Below are 21,570 nucleotides of genomic sequence, written 5' to 3'. Positions count from 1 at the left end.
TGGAACAGGGGTGGAAGCAGCACCGTGAGTCTCCACAGAGAGTGGCTGTGATTAGGTTGTGGTCCCAGGCTGGCTGTAGTCTATAAGGCTGGCCTCTGGTCCTTGGCTGGACTCTACTGGCACTGTTCCCTCATTTTTCTATAGGCTAAACTATATGAGTTTAGTTTGGCTTGTCCTTGTGATGTTGCCACAGCAACAGTCGTGGTACCACAGTTCTCCCCCCTGCTGGGCTGCACACATAGAAATAGATTTCTAATTGTGTGCCCCTAAGACCTGTGTAGGCAAAGCCTGCTAAACAAAGAATTAATAATGACGACAACACACACGGCACTAATAATTAGGTATAGTTAGGAATAGGGATGCAGCACTGATGCTGAATGGTGTAGAGGTGGATGAATTTAAAGTCCAGTAAGTTCTCCCTTGGGCAACTATGAGCCAACGGTGAAAAACTCCTAGAAACAATGGGGTTTATTTTTCTTAGATGCCAGTGATTCTGATGCAGATTCAAACGAAGCTTAGGTCATACTGCTGGGAGAGGAAGCGATGGGGAGTGGGGAAGAGGAGTTTTTGGGAGGGTTGAAATAATAGAAGGGGGTGTTTAAAGGAGAGGAGAGGTAGGGGGGAGAGAAAGTGAGCAGATTTCAGGCCAGAGCTTTGTTAATCACTCTTGGCTCTCACCTCAGTAATCAGGAACCATCCCGAAGAAACCCCAAATAAAAGGCAATTGTACTAAAGGTTAAAAACCTCTTACTGTTTGGACAGGCTTCTCCATTCTCTCACTTTCCGTGATATATATCCCACCACTGTTTGGCAACTTTTTCCTCTGTCTTCATGAGAGTGGGTTACCGTTGATTTCTAGTGGTGGGGTGGGAGTTTTCAAGGGAAGGCACTCCACCCTTACCCAGGCCCCCTTGGCTGCAGAGCATCGCTGTGGTGCCAAGAATGTGCTGGGGTTTCTGGGTGGCGTCCATATTGGAAGCCTGTCTGACAGGTCCATTGTGCGTGTGTCAGATGGCCTCTGTGATTGGGCAGTTGTGTCCAGTCACGTTTGGGCACTGTGTTCCGATCGTCTGTGCTGGTGAGCAGACTGTCCTCTCTCTCTCCCACAGTTTGGAAATACTACCCAAGAGAGCAGCACCTTTCTGATATCATTTGAAAGCAATTATCTGTTAATCTCCAGAAGCACCCTGTCACTCTGTGATATTGATTTAATCAAACTGTTTCATTGCATTAACATGAACTATCTGTGTAAATTATTTGAATAGGTTATATAGCTTGTACATGACTTCACATTTAAGTAGTATTGCTTATCCACTCTTGTTTATTTTCTTTCCTATAGTCAAAGTCACGCAACATCCTGCGCATTGGCCTTCACTCTCTTGGCTCAGCTCTTTGGGGTGATGACCTGACCTGCCAGGACAGCCCTACACACCGACACGCCCTTACGACCCTTCTCTATGGACTGCGTGCATTGCTGAGGTCGTCACTTTCAGTTGCAGTAGTTACTGTTCCTTCACATCTCATCCAGGTAAGATGATATTTGACACAATAACAACTTTAAACATTGGTTTCTGCACATAATATAACTTATCTTTTTGGCAACTACTGGTTGAACTAAATAATGATGCAAAGATCAAAAATAAAGAGGATTCTGCCCTTTTCTCATCTCTACCACTGTTTAACCTCATTAGTGGAACATGAAGTTCTAAGTCTTTTGTAGTGAGGCCTTGTCTTGACCCATTCAGTGTCATCATGGTATGACTCAGGCCTGTGAGGTGCCTCTTATTCCACCCAACACTCAACCAACAGTCCCAGTCGAGTGCAAACTTCATTTAATGGCCTCTAAATCTGTGTTTGTTTGTTTGTGCTTCAATTACTTGAAACTGTAAACAATGAAACAGTGTGTGTGTGTGTGTGTGTATGCATTATATTCTCCTGCAAATATCCTGTTTTTGTAGCTGTGTGTCATTGTGAGAGTGTGCATTTTGGACTGGGGGGCTGGGGGGGCTACAAATCTGTGTGCATGCGTCTGTGTCCAGTCTGGCCTCTCAGTGTGAAGGTGGAGTCATCTGCTGAGGCATATGGCAAACCACAGCCCTCCCCCAGATACTCAACCATAGAGGCACACTGAACAGAAAAGCCATCTGAGACTTTCTACCATTTTTTTATCTTGCTTCAGACACTTCAGAATTCAGACACATGACTTCCTTATAGTCCTCATTCTTAGGCGCATGGAAGTGGCATTGTTTGTGAGCCCTGAATATAGGTCACTGCTTAACTTTCAGAACAGTTGTGTTGTCACAACATGTTCTGGCTCCAGGCCTATGTGCTCAGTGCATGGCGGCCTTGGCGTACTCAAAAAGGTAAAGTGGCTAACTAGCAGATGTCAGCTGTGGTGGGAGCAGTCCCCCTGTCTCTCTCTGGCCTGGCCTCCAAACACTTAATCTGTCCCCACCCCCTTCTCCACCCTGGGGAGAGAAGAGAATGAGCAGGGGAAGAAGAGGAGAGGAGGACATTTTGGACAGAATCAGGTGTTGGGTGACTTAGCCAACATGGAGGTAATAAGTGGTTGTCAAAATGGGCATCTATGAATTACCTTATGATTTGGTTAACAATGTGAGTCTCACTTGGTAAGAAATAAGAAAATGTTCTAATTCATCAACTGAGGTGCCAACATGCAGAAACCGGGTCAGTTTAGGTGTGTGTTGTATTTTTGTGAGTTAACATGTTAGAAGAACTTATCAGCCAGTGCTTTTGCTTAGTTAACAGTGTGGGCTTTTTGATGGTTGTCTACACTAGTAGCAGTGGGCTACCTGGCTGAGACCACACTGGACTCTCTATTTATTATTGAGCAGCTTGGGAAGCTGAGGAACTCACTGAAAGCCTCCTCACAGCAGCCCAGTGCCACAGTCCATCTGAAACATTAATTAGGCCGGTCCCAGCCCAGTCCTCTTCCATCATACTATCTCCTGCTACCACACCCATTTCCACAAGTGTATACACACAAACACAAACTACACAAAATGCATCCAAACACACCTCGCCTGCTGCTCAGACTTAAGTGGTGTCCTGACCTATGCAAATATTGAATCTCAAAGTTTGGACTGGTCAAGCATAGGTGATTAGCACCATGGCACTCTGTGGTGGGGCTGCAAGAGATGGGGTTTTTTTTTTCACATCTATCAATACTGAACTGACATGTTGTTTATACTTTGCTGATTTTAAGTGGAGTTAAAAGTTTAAATGTCCTTATGGTAAACTTTTTATTGTGCATTAGAAAGGTCTCCTTCACATTAAGTAATTGTAAGACAATTACGCCTGAACTCTATGTACGCATACAATATATTAGCAATATAATAACAGCTACAGTATACACAGACATTGCGATTCCTCAGATATTCTCAACATTTATGAATTAAAATTCATATATTTTTTAAACATTTATATATTTGTAATTTGACCACATGCATGCAAAATTGAGCAAAATGTTGCTTCAGTAACTGGGAATGATTCTGCAGGTAAAATGAAGGCCAGGACCTCCTTCTGACATGTCTGTGGTCATTAACTGAGGCTCAGGGTGTTCTGGGGATTTTCGCTGATGGAATCTGAGCTAATTGAGCCAGCATAGACTTTCAGTGCAAAACTGAAATGGCTCTTGTTTGAGCCCCTTCTGAATTATAAATAACGTTACAAAAATATTTACAGTTGAGGTGAGCATTTCTGTTACCACCTTCCTAAACTCAAGGGGTTATGGAGTATGTGCAAGTCTGACTGACCTCATTCTGCCCTGCTCCGATGCTGGGAACTGCTTTGTGTGGACACTTTGGAAATTTTGTATTTAAGTAAGCACAAAAGAGTCATTGTGCCCTAGACTGGACTAGCATTGATAAAGTTTTGTTTGGTCATCTCACGCAAACCAACACTATTGGTTGTACGGTACCATTAATTTTGTCTCCAAACTCTTACACTGGCTTTAACTGCACCATATAGGTGGCCTTAAATACCCTGCAAGTGCTGGTGGTACTGACTGGTGGGATATGCATACTTTAAAAGTAGGACAAAAATGAAAAGGAAGAAGAAAGAGTGGGGAAAAGACATGAAGGCATGAAAACTGCATTAGGCGGTGGCAGCCAGCACAGAGAGAAGGATGTGAATGATTGAAGAGGCAAAATGATTAATAATGCAGTACTCCCTCTCTCCCTCCATCCCAGTGTCCCTCTCTCTCTCTCCTCTACTCCCTTTACCCTTCGCCACCACCCTTTTGTATATTTCTCCTTTTATTTTTTCTAGCCACTGTATTCGCCCCTGATTTGTCCTCTTTCCAGTCACTGACCTAACCAGTAGGGGGAGCTCTCCTCATCAGCCTCTGTTGCTATCTCTGTCCTTCCCTGCTGTGTGCAGGTTTGATACCACAGTGAGAGCATGCACCAGCTGGGAGTCTTTTCGTTGAAATTGCTGTTAGATGAAGTTAAATAATTCAAGTGTGTTGCTCATTTACTTTTCCAGTGTCACATTTGTAGATGCACGCGTAATGTAAGATGTATGTCCATTTGTGTGCCCCAACATCACCTGTGGAACCTCTAACAGTGCTTTCTCCCATCTATAACTCATCAGTTTTCACCTCAGCTATGGGCAGAAATGACCTGGCCACAGGAAATGATGACCTAATTTAATTGCAACACTGATGGCCCGTCAGGAGGCTTTTAATTACCTACTCATGTTTCTCTCTCTCTCTCTCTCTCTCTCCCTGTCTCCCTCTCTCTCTCTCAAAATCCTACAGGACAGAGCTTTAATGGGCAGCATAACCAGGCTATGTGACAATGCCATAGCCCTGGAATCATTCAAAGGCTCTGAGAGAGAGACCCATCCACTCTACAAAGATTACCATGGTAAGAACACACACTCTCGCTTATCTTTCTGTTTCTTTTCCATCAAATACACACACATACACAGGCAGTGCATTAAGGCTGGGGCTGGGCTGTGGATGGAGGCAGGGCAGCCCCCTTGCAGGCCAGCCTGTCAGTGTGCGTTAGTGTGCTGCTGCTCAATCAGACGTGCTCCTCAGTAGACAGGCCGGGGGGGATTCAGCTGCCACGCTGTACCCCCTCTCCCTCGCACCCTCACCCAACTCATCCCTGCCTCCCCCCCTCCAGCAGAGCCTCTCTCCCTCTCGCCTCGCCCTCTCTCCATCCCCAGTCCCATACCCCTGAGGCTCTGGCGCAGAGCAGACCAACACTGGGGAATCGATATTCTCACCATCACTCTCTTTTCCTCTCTGCCTCTCTCTCTCTATTCCTCACACAGTGTCTCTATGGCCGACGTACTCTGATAATAAATGGAGTACAAGGCTTTCGGTAGAAGAAGAGGGCACTGGTAGGGGACAATTGGAGAGAAGGGAATGAAGAAAGCGGTGGGGAGGGCATCGCAGTTTGTCTTTACTTGTCCAGTCCTCACTTTTCCTGTACAGTCATTTCCTCTTTCTCTCACTTGTTTCCCTCTTTTCTATCACTCCATCACACTCGCCATGCATAAAGGTCAGTTTAAGCGAGTGGAGTATTTTTAGCTGTGCCTCCCAAACTCTCCCACTCTTGCGCTTTTCCTCTCATTTCCCCCCTCCCTCTCCTCCACGGGCTAGACAACTCTGGTTGTGACAGATGAGGAGTAAAAACATTCAATGGCAGATTTTGGTTTCATTCAGCAGTATGATTTTTTTTTAGATCACTCATCCCATTGTCATCACATTCTTTGCATTATAAAGGCAGGTGACTTGTAAATCCATTCAACACAAGTGTTGCAGCACCATTTAAAAAAAATCCATATACAAATCCTCTGTACTGCAAAAATGTTCTTTGGAACTTGCATTTAATATTATTTGTATGCTTTGTTCAAAAATATCCTTGTTTTTTGTTTAACCAGCCCGAGAAATTCGTTTTAGGTTGTGAAATGCATTAATGTGTATGATTGTTATGATGTGTGTTCATGAGTGCAAACGCATCTGGTGTGCATGTGAGAGAGTGCGAGCAAATGCGCGTGCGTGCATGTTTGCGGCAGCAGTTCAGGGCTGCTCAAAGCATGCTGGGAAGCCTGTCACTGCAAATCAGGCAAGGGGAAATCACCCAAGTGCACAGAGGAGAGAACCCACCATCCCCCACTTTCTCTGTCTGTGTCTCTTTCTCCATTACTCCCTCAATCTTTTCTTTTTTTTTTCTCTTGTGCTCATTTATACCACTTCACTATTACAGCACTTTTCCAATTTTTATGAAAACAACTTGTAGTGAAAAGAAATAAGGAACTGCAAGACAAAATTCTCCGGAGCTTCCTCATAGCTGTTGTAGGAATCCTTACGTTCTACAGTATGTTAGTTTTCTGTTCCTCATTGCTCTAATAAATGCCGGTAATATTTGACTAATTCCTTTTACAGTACACCTACCAGCATGTAAGAAAAGAGGAAGAGGGTAGGAATGCTGAATGTTACTGCAGGGAAATTTACCTGTAATATACTAATTCCATCACCCTTCATTATATTCAGTTTTCTTGAAAAATGTAGTATTGAATTTTGTGCAAGATTCTCTGAAGCTATAAATATCCTGCACTTTTAGCAACTGGATCCTTGAAAACAGAATTTGAACATGCTGAAGTTCGCTTTCGAGAAAAACAATATTTTGTACAAGTGCAGACGAAATCAGCGTATGTAAGTTGTTGTTAAAATGTGCAGATTTTTAAATAGTATTAGCCTGATACACTGTAAAATACATAGAGATGCAAATGTGAATATATGTGTAACGTTTGAGTCATCCATTTATGAAATCAGAGTAAGATATTTTTCATTTGCCCTGATACAATTAACTTTTTAAAACAATTTTGCCTCATCCTAAAATTATATCTTGCAACCCAACACAAGGGCAGTATTCCTACAAAACTGGTGTATTACATAATACATTTGTTGTTGTAGTTAGCATAATTTATAGTGAATCTTCACAGTTATAATTTGGGCAGGGAAAAACAGTTTTATTGATTTTTACACTTAAATAGGAAAATAAAAGCCCCAGTACAAGGTCAGTATTTGTTGTTACAGCGGATAAAACAGAAATTAATGTTTATATATCTCAATGTATTTTTTTTATATTTGTATGCACTTGTAGTGCTTGGAGCCCTAATTTGCTCTCCCTGTCCTTCACAGGCCTGCTACATGTTCGCCAGGTACCTCACCTGAACTGTCTGGCAAGTCAACTCCCTGACCACAAGGATCTGGCATTTAAGCTCAAGAGAAAACAGTTCAGTATTGAGGTATGTTGTGAAGGTTACCGAGCATACCCAGACTTTCTTCTTAAACAAAACTACGTGTTCACTGATTTTGCCTCCTTGCTGTATTTTTAATGCTGTCTCAGATTTTTTGGGTCAGGTTCTGCCAACTTATTTACTTTTATCTGCAGGGTAGCAAATTTCAAAGTGAGGATAGGGGTGTGCGATATTGACTTTATGTCAGTAAATAGACAAGATTGGCAAAATGTGAAATGTGAACAGACTATGCTTCAGAAGTTAGTAACAGTCATTCAACTTTGGCAAAGCTGACTTAAATATTTTCAGCCATGTGGTGCGTGTCTTGAGTCTAAAGTAACATCTCTATCAATCTTTTGAATTGCCACCATGTTATTAGACAGTGTTTACTATGTCTGGCCATCTCTTGCTTTTCTTGTCATAAGTTGTTGTTTTTTTTAGTCAGAATTAGTCAGCTGAAGTTTGCTAAGTGTGTTGTGGTTTTGGTACCTCGGCTACTCTCGACCGAAGTTTTTCACATTCCTCAAATTCTATATAGTGGGTCGCAAATAGTAAAACAAGTTTAGCTGTCCAGCTGTCTTTAACAGCAACCAATTTCTGACGTAGCTTGTACATTGTCACCTTTTCAAAGTCAAATGACCTACACCTGCGCTAGGATGACCCAGGTATAATGTTCAAATCTAACGACTGCCTTTTTCTTTATCTGTTACTGTTTATTGACTCATTTTAAACTTAAAAGTACTTATGCAGCTATGCTAGTTTAACTTGGATACTGGTGACATACAGTATTCACATGCAGTGTGCGCATGCAGCAGTCTGTCCTTCTACCACACTGCATGATGCAATAAATGTCTGGACTCTCAAGGCATGTTATTCATTATTTTTTGTGAAATGAGTTGCGTAAATAAAACATTGTTAATGAGATCATAATAATATAACACAAACCCCTAGGTTACACTATTGATAATATGCTGTGAATGCCATTCATACTCCAGTGTAATGTCAGTATGCAGCAGGGTGGCTAAAATGTAATGTAATCTATATTAATGAATATAGCATCATAAAATACTAGTGGTAATTTGTTAACATATATTTTGCATGTATTGATACACAATAGAAGTATACATTTGTCACCAGGAATGATTTTGATACAGCAATAATCCCCTAGCAAATATGAAGCATCCTCAACAAACAGTTGCACTAAAAACAAATTTAAGCTACAATAGCTCTCAATAGAACATGTTTGTGGAACATGTTTGCACACTAGGTGCTGTTTATTTTGTCTGGGAGGTCACTGTTCTTTCATTCTCTAGCTCTCCACAGCTGTTACCTGTTTTCTCGCTGTTTTATCCAAACTGCATTGGATAGCACAATGGAGCACAGTCTAAATCAAGTGCTTATTTCTTTTCTCCTTAAATTAAAAAAAAAAGTATCATAGGTTAAAATATTTTTGATTAGCTTGACCTTTATATACTATGTAGAGGATAGGGCAAATACCGTGCCATTTGCGGTGTATGTGACATTTCCATATCTTCATTCCTCTTGATTTATGATTTGTCAACCTCTTTCTCTTTCTCTTCCTGTCAGAGAAGCATCCATTTTGCATGTGTCACATCATCACTCTCACTCAAGGCAATCAATCTGTCACTGAACTACCACTCTAGAGACAAATTAAGGGGCCCTCCTCAGGCTCATGATTGGTCCTCATTACATTATCATTACCTTGTCACACCCTCTGGTCCTTGGCTGTTAGTGAGTCCTATTGTCTCAGGCAGGAGGTGAAAGGGAAGAGAAAGGCCCACTCCCCCAAACCTCACAGCATTCTGCGGTCAGCCCTTTCTCATTTTCTTGCAGCCTTCCAACCAGTTTTCTTGTCCTCATTGCCCTGATCACTATACTTTCTCTGACCCCCTGCATATAGCAATCCTGTATAGACTTGAAAAGTTTGTAAAAGTCAAGGTGGTTACACTCTCTGGTGTTTTATTTAAGCCATGAGGCCTGGACCATCCCTGTAGATATAGCGAGCTTAGATATTGTGTTAAATATCCTAGCAGCTCATTGGTAACACTGAGCTTTGTCTGCCTTATTGTTTAATTGGATATAAGGCCGGTTCATAGTAGTTGTTTGCCCTCCAATAGATCTGTACACACTATAGATGTGTACAGGTTTCTATACATAGTATAACTGGAGACGGACACAGACATATTCCACATAAGCACAGTACATAACAAGATTAGCAACAGTAAGTAGAAGCCAAAACATGAAGTAGTGAAAGAAATGCAACAATTTAATTTTTTCAGATGAACAGTTTGGTTGATGTGCGAAATAGAAGTTGCATGAGCTGTGTATGAAACAAGTCTGTAGTTTATTTTTCTGACACACGCACTGTTAACAGTTGAATTAACAGTAATTGATTGGCAACTTTTTTACCTGGTAAAGTTTGCGCTTACTTACTGTAAAAAGAATTACAGTATACAACTGGATATATTTTACCAGGTTTTATTGTTTTTATAATTACAGCAATGTATTGTTTTATGAAAAACAATAATTAATTTTGATCTACTTTACAGTTTTATCTTGTAATCTACAAAATTTACAGAAATTAACAGTAAATAGCTGTTAATAGTTCACAAAACAATATAATATTGTAAATTTGTTTTACAGGTAATTTTGGCTTTTTACATTAGCAGCTTTTACAATACATATTCAGAAGTGTTTGAAATGAGAAGTCATCCAAAATCAACATTGGATTAGTGTCTCTTCACCTGTTAAATGAAACAGGAGTCATAACTGCAAAAAAACAAAACTTTTATTAAAAGTCAATAGTTTTCCATAGTTTTGAGAACTTGAGATGAAAGAGTCATTATCTTTTGTACAGTATATGCTCAAAGCCATTCAAGCCTGAACAGAAAAAAGATTTTCTGGTTGCATTGGTTCCAGTGAAATATCTAAAAATTACATAAAAAGAAAGTTAATGACAAAACTGATGACAGCTATTCTACATGAGAGCAAAGACAAACTAATCATTTGCCCTTATAAAATGAAAGTTGGTCTATGCGAGCTGAACAGGAAGTAGTTCTGCAATATACTAATACAACTAATACAAAATTCCATCTGAACTTTTTCCTGTGTCCTCCCTTCACTCTGAGAAAACCTTATCAAACGCCTCTATTTTAAATATATGACAGATCATGAAGCTGCACTTTAACATGTAGTGTGGACACAGGTTAGGAGCTGTGGAGTCACTGTCATGTTCACTAACATCAGTGACAGTGTGACACTGAACGGTTTAACTTCAACTGAAATAAAAAACATTTTTGACATACAAGCTTGAGTCATAACCTGGGAGCTAATGGCTGCTTCATCTGCTCAAAGCTACAAAAATAACATGAAAGTGCAGCACAGATGGAGAACGGTGGGGTAAAGAAGGGGGAGGCTGTAGTGGGCTCGAATCTCTAGCTGGTGTCTGCAGGTTGGACTGTAGCTGTAACAGGCCAGAGTCTTCTACTGCTCACACGATCCAGGGTGTTACCCACTCCTCTCTGTCTAATAAATATCCTCTCCAGTCACTTTTGCCAACTAAACACTCAGACTGTATCACACGAGCAAGTTTTGGCTTTAGACGATAGCGAACAACACCAAAGTTATGTTTATGTCGCTAGCATGCTATCGCCCTTATTAAAGCATTAGAACCTTCAAACACTGCACAGAATTGGTACAATATTACAAATGTTACGCCCTGTTTCTGACAAACCTGGAGCTTCACTCTGCAGTGTGGCTGGAGTCATAGCACAGCTTAGGATAATGGGAATTACAGTCACTCTTACAAAGTTGCTCTTACAAATAAGACGATTTAGTTCTTACCAAGGACTTTACTTTTGCTCCTCTGCTTCGGTCATCGAATGCTCTTGTTCCTCATTCAAATTCAACCGCTTAAATTATTCAGCTGTCATGTGCATCATCTACAGTCAAGATATCTCTTGCCTGTAATTGTACAATGTGTTATTGTTGAAAAATGGTAGCTACGATAATTGTTTTTTACCCATGATGCATTGCAATATACAGTTAGACTTTGTAAATTGACAGAACAAGAATTTGTATTGTTATGAAATTGTACTGTAGAAATTACAGCAATTTGTTACAGTGTGAGCAGTCAGTGCATGAGGTCTGCAGGCACCTCATGCAGATGCAGATTTTTGGCCTGCATGTGGCCATGTATAGAGAGTTCATCTGGACCCTTAGGGACTGGAGAGATGATGAAATTTACATGATGGATGCAGACACAAAAATACCATTGTTAATAAATTTGTGGAGTTTTTGGAGGGAGGAGGGTGGTTGCTATGAGCCATACTCTGTTATTGACCTCAGAATCTATTATTAAAAGAAGCCCTAAGTGATATCCACATAGGATTTTTCAAATTTCTAGATGTGATTTGGTTGCTGGCATAGATTACATTACAACATGAAATGTCAGTCAAAATCCTTGGCCAGGACACAATGTTGTCTGTCAGGGATTTTCCCAGAGAACACTGTGTTATATTACCAATAAGGTATCAAATCAATCAAAACACAAGTTAGTCAGTACAATACACTGTTATGTTCTCTAACACAGTGATTAATTAGTATATAACCTGATATGAAGATGTCACGAAGGTAGAAGTGCACGTTGGCTCTGCATTAATCTTAGACTTAGGGGTAGACTGCATACAGGGCTATCATGTTCTGACTATGTTGCTCATTGAATACCTTGTTTGACCTGTTGGTCAACTGCCTCTGCTGTTGCTGATTGACATAACACGGTGATTGGATTCTAAAGCCGGCATTTGACAGACCACAGTATCACCGCTAATCACCTCATTTACTCCAGCTACGGGACTCGTTCACCTGAGGCCACAGAATACAGCGTTCTGTCACTGTGTGTTTTCTACACTGCTCAATCAGTCTTATTTCACACATTTATTGTTTTAGAGATATAGCACTTCTCCTGCTGCTATGCACTTCTTTCAACTTTTGACTCCTTTTCTGTATTTAAACACATCTTATCCAGTACTATCCATCTGGATTAATTTGTGATTTGGTGGTGATGGATGACAAATGATTGACAGTGCTACCTCCTCATCAGTTAGGTCACGCAGCTACATGTTACCCCAAATGCACCTGGAGTCATACAGATAACAAATTTCTTAACTGCTGTTTGACTCATGCTTTTATCATCTGGCACTTGAGGAATGCAAAAAAAGTATTTGTTTGCCAACTCTCAGACTAGAGATTTTGTCAACGTAGGAAATTATTTGCAATAATATATTTATTTTGTAATTTGAGTTCCCACCCCAAACTCCACACCATTGTCGATCCCCCACCATCTCCTGCTTCCATGATATGGTTACCACATAAATGGTGAGGTTTCAAGCTTCAAAAGTTCAAGCTGCGGTTGATGAGCAGTTATTAGCCATGACGCCCAAAGCTAGAATTAACCCATGGCCCTGTCTGAGCAGGTAGAGGAGTGTTAGGTGTTTAGACAAGATTAACACATACGCTCATACACAAACATTGTTTGCTCCCACACATAGTGATATTGGTATTTGTATATGTGCTTATGCTATACAGCACATACTTACTAAGAAATGCACAAACGCAGGCATTTACTTTGCATGTGACAGAAACAGGCATATGTGTGTGAGAATTTTCCCACCCACTCATTTAAAGCTGAGACAGTCTTCTGTCACTAGTCTCACAAAGCTATAGGCTTTGAGGACGAATTTCTGAAGAATGCAGATGGCATGTGTTTGCATTCTCCTTACCTTTGTGTGACCCTTTAAACTGACAGTCAACATGCCTGCGGTCCTGGGACAGTGTAGTCACGTCACAGGTCAGTTACAGTATAAGACTGGGATTTTTGTCAAATTAGTCTTCTATTAGAAAGACTCTTTGGAAGTGTCTGTGTCAACAAGCTATTTAACTATGGTTGAGGGTCTGTGCAGTTATGTTGGCTTAAAAGAAGATTTTCTAGTCTTTGAAAACCTTATGTTTTATTTTAGAAGAAAAGGATTTTTAGTGATAAAGATATTTAATGTTTTACTCTATATCGTAGCTTCTAACACCCATGTCAGAGTTAAAGACCCTGTTTTTTCTGAATATCTGAATTCATGGTGAAAAAACAGTGTTCAAACCAACTTTAGTTATCCTGAAAAAACAAAGCCCCTCGATTAAGTGAATGGGGACATTTCTGTGATGCAGCATCTAAAACTCCTTCTGTCAAGGTTTTGTGGTGGCTGGTCATATACACAGAAGCATGCGTTTCTGTTAGATCAACTGCCAACTCTAGTTCCTCTTTTTGTACGGCAGTCACAGGGGTAAAAAGGTGACACGGGTGATATTACCAAAATGATGTGTGAAAACTACACAAATTTAAACTCTTGTGCAATGTTTTGGTTTCTTATAGTCTTTGTGTCTTTTGGAGGTGTTACCCAAAGTGGACCTCACGGATTGTATTTCATTGTCTTACCAGTATCTGCAACAACACGCAGCCACCAACACAGCTCTTTGGCTTAAACTCTAGGGCTTTTTTTTTGTTCGAAGGCTCACAGTAAACTACGGTGGCCCTGAAAGATCACAGCACTGCAAATTATTATTTAATTAATTTGACGACACGGGCACAGGATGACATGCACTGCAAAAAGCCACGACGCAACCAAATTATGAAATGCGCTGCAAAAGCTACAACGCAACCAAATCCGTTTCCTAATCCTGCACCTGTGTTTTCAAATTGATTAGGCTGTTTTTTGAATTTGCAGGTCTTTTCTCAATTTGCAGTGCTATAAGCCCTCACGGCCACAGGACTAAACGCCACAAAACCCAAACCCAGTGGCCTTATGCCCTCCAAAGTCTGTTGATAAATGTAATAACCCATTAATTGAATTATGCAATCCAGTAACCTTCCATCTCACATGATATACATTTTGTGGAGGCGAAACAAACAGAGAGCAGGAAAAATAAGCAAAAAGATTTTGATGATGCTGAGTAGAAGAAGATTTAAGGAAAGAGTCCGAGGGAGGTGTGTGGAGTAGGTTAATGTTTCTTGGCATGTCCTCAAAACGTCTTTAAGACAAAGCTTGTGTCTGCCCCCTGATGAAGCCTATGGGTGCCGAGGGAAGGGTGTTAATGGACCTATGTGAGGAGCAGACTGAAGGCTTGGGGAGGAGGGGGAGGCAGTTAAGGAGAGTAGCAGTTAAGTGATTCTCAGGTCAGGTCTAATTAAAATGAGGGCTTTTCCTCAGAGGCACCAAACCGTCGTATGGAGAGAGAAATAAAAAGGGAGGGAAAGAAAGAATTGTAAAATGCAGAACGAGTTAGACAGAGACATAGTCCTCAGGGCTTGTTGGGATATTTGTTTATATGTTTGTTTGTATTCCATGCCTGGTCGTATATCGGCTTCCCCATGTCTCAAATAATGCTTGGTACTAAAGATCAGAAAAAGCCAATGTTGAAAAGAAGTAACTTGGAGAAAAAAGTGAACTGGGTCATCCAATATTTGATACAAATAGTCTTTCACAATGACTGTTTGCAGAGTTAGAACAAACTAAATACAAACAATATCTGTACTGGATGTCCTGAACCTATTAGTAGCATGCAATAAAAGTTTAGGTTCTCCATACATCTGCCTGTGATTCTTGTGTCTGCCTTGGGAACAGACCTTTGGAATAATATTCAACTTGAATAATTTATACTTCCTTCCCTGGTGCACACCAGCCCCTGTCGCATTTTGGAATTAGGTGCGGTTTGTGCGAGTGCGGGAGAAAAAGAGCTTGGTGCAGGCCAGTCCGTAGCACGCAATAGTACCTCTCAGCAGAACAATATTCACAACATACATCAGATTTGCATTTATTATTTAACAGGGATTTTATCTATTCTGTAAATGTGCATGTGTGTTTAAAAAGGCACTGCACTATGCTGAGTCTTAGGTGTGTTGGGAGGGCAAACGTGTACATTTTTGTGGTGGGTTTGTTGTGATATCTGAATGGTTGAACTTTAGAAATAATTCAGATTTCAGTTTCATTATTATATATTAAGAAAAAACAAACACAATTAATTCCATTCTACTTATGGCAAATCCCAAGATTCCACTGAGATACGGCCGATGTAAATGTGCCCCCACCTCCCCACCCCCCGGGCAGTACAGTCACCGTTGAGTTTTTTTTATTATTATTTACAATTAATTAATGAATTAATTAATTTGGTCAAATGCTTGGGAAGAAAAAGTAGCAGCAGTTGTGTTGGCTGCACTTAAGTCAAAGCTCAGTAAACGAATATGTAGGCCAAATGTGCTGCCCTCTGTGCTACATCAACACAATGCTGAAACGGTTGCTGCAAACAGACAGTATTAAAGCAAAACAGGGCATTTGTGATCCTCCTGCCAGACTGTGTAAGAGTGTGGTCTGCCTGAACTCGCCCTGGAAGTGAAGCTCTTTCATCACTGAGCAGTGAACCCTTAACATGGTCCATGCACCACTCAGCCCCCATCAGACTAGACTGACCACATTGTACTCAGACCTGATTAAAGTAGCCCTAGTTGTCTTCAGCTCCTATTAGAGAGAGAAATGGAAAGAGCCTGCATGCCACCCTACATCCAAGGATGTCTTGTGGTACTATAGGGTATGTGTAAGTGTGTTCAGGGCTGTGCATTAGCATAATGGTAGTGACTGGGAATCATAGTGCTTATACATTGGATCTTCACTGTATCGTTGGCTTCTGAATCACTCTGCTGTTTATTTTCCTTTTAGCAACGTGTCCCTGATTTTGCCTTTGGTCCATCTACAAATCTCAAAAACAACTTGCAAGATTGGTAACGTCATTCATGTAGACAATGTCCAAAACCTCTCCTGCTTTTTTTCAGTCGGGCATAATTAATTGTTTTCTTTTGATCCTTGGTTGCGTAAAGCCTGTACATAGACTTGATATGCCAAGAGAAATTAGTTAATCTATGTGCAGCAAAAATCAATATCTGTAGCGTATTTCAGATTATAGAAATTCAAATACTTAGTAACACTGCAAATTAGACTGCACAGGATTGCATATGTTACAATGTGCAGAGTGGATATAAGCTATGCTGATTCCAGGATAATCGGGGCTCTAAGCAATGTTCATCCTAAAGTTGCACTAAAAGATAGTTTCCATTATTATTGAGGCTTTACTCAGTGGTGGGCAGCAAAAGGCACCAATTGTCCCATTTTAAATGAAACTAGCCACTCACAGTTGTTGCTCCACAGAGAAAGTGGCCATCATTGGCACCAACAGCTTCATGGTCGGAGTTGTTCAAAGGTGGAATGTTGATCCAGAGCAGGAGCATCAAACTCAGGAAGGCTCTCTGCTTGGGACCTAAAAATAACTTTCCCACACTCTCAGGGCTCAGTGTTGTGGGGGGGTCAGGAGGAGGAGTGTGCATGGATTTGTCTGTGTGTCTGCACAGTGTTTTTGTATGTTATGTAAATCGGCTTCCCTCCTCACAATTTAATTAAAATAAGTTTGTTTTCTAAAGTGGCTAAGTTTTTGGGCGTAAAATGTGCAGTTGAATGTGTGTAAATATAAATATGATCTACTTTACTCAATGTTTCTTTCTGAGATCAATTATCAATCTTTGTGTGTGTGTATAATATTGTTCCAAGGATTATTGCATTGACTTGATTCTTGATATATTTGCGATTTTTTTTCAGTACAATCAGCATTTGTCATAAATATGGTGAAACTTCCTACATTGTCAAATTTTGAATTTCTGAAACTGGAATGCAAAAGTATGTGTTATCATAGACATAAGCAATGATAAGTCAGTCATTTACCTCAGCAGTATAGTTTCAACTTCAATGCAGATACACAGAGTTGGAGTCTGCTAGAAGGTGGGTCTGCTAGAAGTGTTATTGTATATAAGTTGACAATCAAATGTTTACATTTTAGCTTGACATGGCACTTATTGTGCTGAGTCTATTATTTATAAAGTTGCAACTGATGTGTGTCCTTAGTGCATTCATTTAAATACACCAAGACACAGCAGGCTGGAAGATGTCAGATCAGTTGGCCTTTTTCTACATAATTTCTCTGTCAGCAATCCCTCAGTGACCCCTTGCTTGACAAAAACAAATTTGGTCGCTTGATCCTCTTTCTTTTTCTTTGAATTCAGCCACACCATAAAGGCATTTGTTTCAGCTAATCACGGGAGCTACTTAACCCCTGCTACTGTGAATATGGCCGTATTCAAAAAGGATTCACCCAACAGTCAACACAGAGTTGTTTAAAGTGGTGTTGGCCATTGAGAGAAGTTGGCCAGCTGCTGCGTGTAGCAGTGCTCATGAATTTTATGAGGGCAAGTTTCCCTGTCCTTCAGAGTTCACAGGTGGCTATTGAAAGGCCTGGCAACATGATGGAGGATAGTTAGGACACATATAGATCCCTGAATGGACTTTAATTACACTCAGTTGAGGAGTCAGAGGGCCATTTGAGGGACAACCTGGCACTTCAAAAGGCAAGTTGGAGGGCAAGGTGACGGCACCTTATGGAAAAGTATAAGACGCCATCAATTCGGGCTGCACGCGTGACCCAGTGTTTATGTGTTTATTGAGCAAAAATTGAACACATTTCTTTGTCAGTGTGTGTGTGTGCGCACAGTCCCTAACTCATATATGCGAATGTGCGAAAGTGGGGGAGGCACAGAGTGGGCGAACTCCAGTGTGTGGCTTAACCAAACTTTCCTTTTGTCCCTAACAATGATGAGTGATGATGAGTGACAGGGGTGTTAGGAGTGGGATCTGGGGAACAGAATGTGCCTAAGCATTGCTCATCCAAACTCACACAAAAGGCAGCAAAAGGTCAAATCTGAGGCAAGATTCTTATCCACCGGCATATAACATTGCACCATGTTATTTATCACATAATAAGCTAAAACATTTCCTGTCTTTTTGCCATCCTGAAGCTGACACAATATTAATAGAGTGTCACTGCCATCCTGTATAATTTGAAAAGCAGTGCAGCCATTTATAGAAATCTGCCGGTTATTGAGTAGTGAAGGTGTTTCTTTTGGGAATCCCACTACATTGAGCTCTGGAGATACCTCTCTTGCCTTTTCTTTGCTCTCATTTTAAAATTAAAATAAAATAAAAGAACAGTTGCAGAGACCTATTCACTGTTCTGTTATCCAACCAGGCTTCACATCAGTATAACCCCTCTCTTTGAAGCAAGTAAGGAAACATGGACATTTGTTGTTTTGTTAAGCAAAAGCCATACGTTCTGCTTACACAGCCCAGCTTCTCACACACATGCACACTTCTTCATTTTAGCCCCCCCCTACACACAGTGCCCTACTGCTAGCTAGAGATGAGGAGGACTTGCGTGCAAGTGTTTCCCATGAGGCTGTTGTAAACTGAGGGTTCTGAGGCCTGGAGATGGCTCTAGATGGCAGTTAGCAAGGAACCTGGCTTTTTTTTTTTCCTCTTTGCCTACTCTCCTGATTCCCCTCCCCCCTTCTGAACTCAGGCCCTGATCGTAATGGGGGGTGACAGCTCACCTCTCCCTAGCGTGCCTACGGTCCTTGGAGCGTTAGACCCCCCCCACATAACCCCACCACCACCCCAAGTCCCGAAAGACCACAAAGGTTACTCCATATGTTAGTCTGAGGATTCTTATGAATTGTTTTCTCAGTCAAATGTGTTTTCTGGGAAGTCTAGAAAGATTTGTATAAATCACATCACATATTTCTGTCGGATGCCTTTATTGTCAATATAATAATAATAATAATAATAATAATATCATAAATTGTCCAGGAGTCTGTTCTATTGTTTTATGTATTTGTTTTGTGTTTTTGCTCGATCAACCCCTTGCCTTCTGTTCTTCTTTGTGAGTTGCAACTCAGTGGTGCGAAAAAATCAAGGGCCTGGATCTATTAAAGGCTTCATGTTTGGAGAGGGAAGTGATCCGATGGCCTGATGTTTAACACTCATCCCACTTACTGTTTGTATGGGGACCCTATGTACACTTGCTTCATCACACACTCTGAATGTAGGATTGTTCAGTTGTGTGTGTGTGTGTGTGTGTGTGTGTGTGTGTGTGTGTGTGTGTGTGTGTGTGTGTGCGTGCGTTTATCATGCATTAAATCCTGACAGTGCATCTTTACATGACTTTTTATACTTAAAAAGTTGTTTTCAGTTCCTATACCATTGTTGCATTACATTATTTTATTAAATTAATTATTTATAAAATTTAATTATACAGCCATGTTTAAAAAAAAATCAGAAGAAATTTACAATTCTCTGTCTTATGATTGAGGGAAACCTTTTTCATTTGCTGAATGACTACATGTAGCAGAAATACAGTGGTGCTGGAAAGTTTATCAACCCTTTAGTATTTTTATAGTTTCTGCATAAATATAAATGTGTTTTACTATGCCACCAGCTCTCCAGGCTACTCAGTCTGCAAATCACTTGACATTTTGACATTTGAGGTTCTTGTGGAAACCCAGTAATACTAGTAATAAGTCCAGAGCTGGGGATAACACTTAAACAAAGGCTTATTAGAACATGGGTATGTTCCCTTTTCCAAATTCACAACTCAGGTACAACCATTACAAACTTGAGGTTTATATTGTTTACAGTACATGTAATGCAGGGTTACATGTTTACAGAATCAAAAGCATGTTTGAATCTACAGACAAGATTGCATACTTCTCAGAATCTGTACTAATACCACATTGTTGCAAACTCCTTATCCATATGCATTACAAACAACATACATTTTAGTATAGTCTACTTGTAGTGTGCTATTTAAAATGTAAATTGTCTTCCATAAAAAGTTAATACTTTTTGACATAAAGTAATACTAACATCAACAACAAATCAGGTATCAGCTGTTTCTTCATTTATTTACTGTGGAAAATCATCCAACAATATTTGTGAGTTTTTCAGTATCTATTTATGATCCACAGCATTGTTAGGAGGGGATTTAGTACATTTCTTCTTACAGGACAACTTATAGTCACACATGTTAGTTGGCTTCCTTGCATAAAGCATAAATAACATTCTGTTCTTGGATACTTGCGTTTTCCAGTACAATTTGTTTGTACACCTTAGAAGTCATAGTTCTGTCAATGATGGCAAGTTTTCTTGGTCCAGAGACAGCAAAGCAGGTTCAAATCGTGCTTTATAAATAAAATTATTATTTTTTATTTTATTATTATTATTATTATTACTGTCGCAATGTTTCGCAGATGAGAAAAGGTTCTTACATTGTAATGCAGTTGTAACGCTTCTTAAGACTTTTTAGCCTGAATGCACATCCTGGTGAGCAAACCGTAGATGGCCAGCAGTGTTCTTTTTTGAGAGTATCCTCCTTTGTTAGTCCACAACTCCTGAGGAGGGTAACATTCTCCATTTATATACATGATCACAGTTGACTGGGGAGTACAAACACTTATACACACTAATACTTTGCAGGGTTTTTCAAAAGTCTCACTTGTTTGAACCATCACACGTCTACAAATCTGAGTGATGATCAGACATTAATACTGAACAACCAGTATTGTGTTTTTGTAAACAATGCAGAGCCTCCTACACTCTAACTTTCATTTCCCCTTAAAATGAATTAATAATCCTAAAGGTCCAGGTACTTTTGTCACGCACAGATATTGGATCATCTTCCACCAAAAGTAAATGAATAAGTGTAATTTGTTGTCTTGTTTCATTGGGTGAGTCTTAAAACGCCAAGAATTTATGTTCACAGACTTTCAAGTGCCATTTTAAGTTGCTATCCTCAACAAATGAAAAGTTCCGTTAACAGCACACTTCGATGAACATTCTAAAAATCCTCAGTTCTGCATCAACAGAAGTCTTATGAAGGGGCAGGAAATGTAATGCACAAAATTATAATTAAATCAATACAATGAAATTCTTATGCCCCACATAGATTACACATCCTGGTGTTTGTCATGTCTGTCTTTGAATGTTGGCAAAGGTGGTAAAGCCTGTGCACATCATAGATAATTGGCTAGTGAAATTGTATAATGAGGAGTGTGTGTGTGTTGAGAGGAGTGTTTGCGTGCTTAGATGGGTGAAGAACAGTGCACAAACACGTGTAGTGGTGAATATTAGAGCAGGAAGAGTGTTAGCAAGGTCACTCTGTGCAGAAATAAGTGCTTTCCCATCTCAGACTTGCTTGCTCTTCCTCTTATAATCTCCCTCTCTCTGGTTCTTTTGTCAGAGGCTCACTCCCTCCTCTCCTCTTTTTTTAATCATAGTCAGCCTTTTAAGTGTTGCT

At 40.3% G+C, this 21,570-nt stretch overlaps 1 protein-coding gene across 1 annotated transcript in view; it reads left to right on the top strand.

Moving 5' to 3' along the window:
- Window positions 1-21,570, top strand: part of elp4 (elongator acetyltransferase complex subunit 4) — a 54,112-nt gene that overhangs the window by 14,392 nt on the left and 18,150 nt on the right. The window contains exons 7-9 of the mRNA XM_067487628.1: window positions 1,340-1,528; window positions 4,781-4,889; window positions 7,181-7,287. Coding sequence (XP_067343729.1) covers window positions 1,340-1,528; window positions 4,781-4,889; window positions 7,181-7,287 — 405 coding nt within the window. The remainder of the gene's footprint in view (window positions 1-1,339; window positions 1,529-4,780; window positions 4,890-7,180; window positions 7,288-21,570) is intronic.

The sequence above is a fragment of the Channa argus genome, chromosome 2 (genome assembly GCF_033026475.1).
Source record: "Channa argus isolate prfri chromosome 2, Channa argus male v1.0, whole genome shotgun sequence".
NCBI classification, from domain to species: Eukaryota; Metazoa; Chordata; class Actinopteri; order Anabantiformes; family Channidae; genus Channa; species Channa argus.
This window is presented reverse-complemented; position numbering and strand designations above follow the sequence as displayed.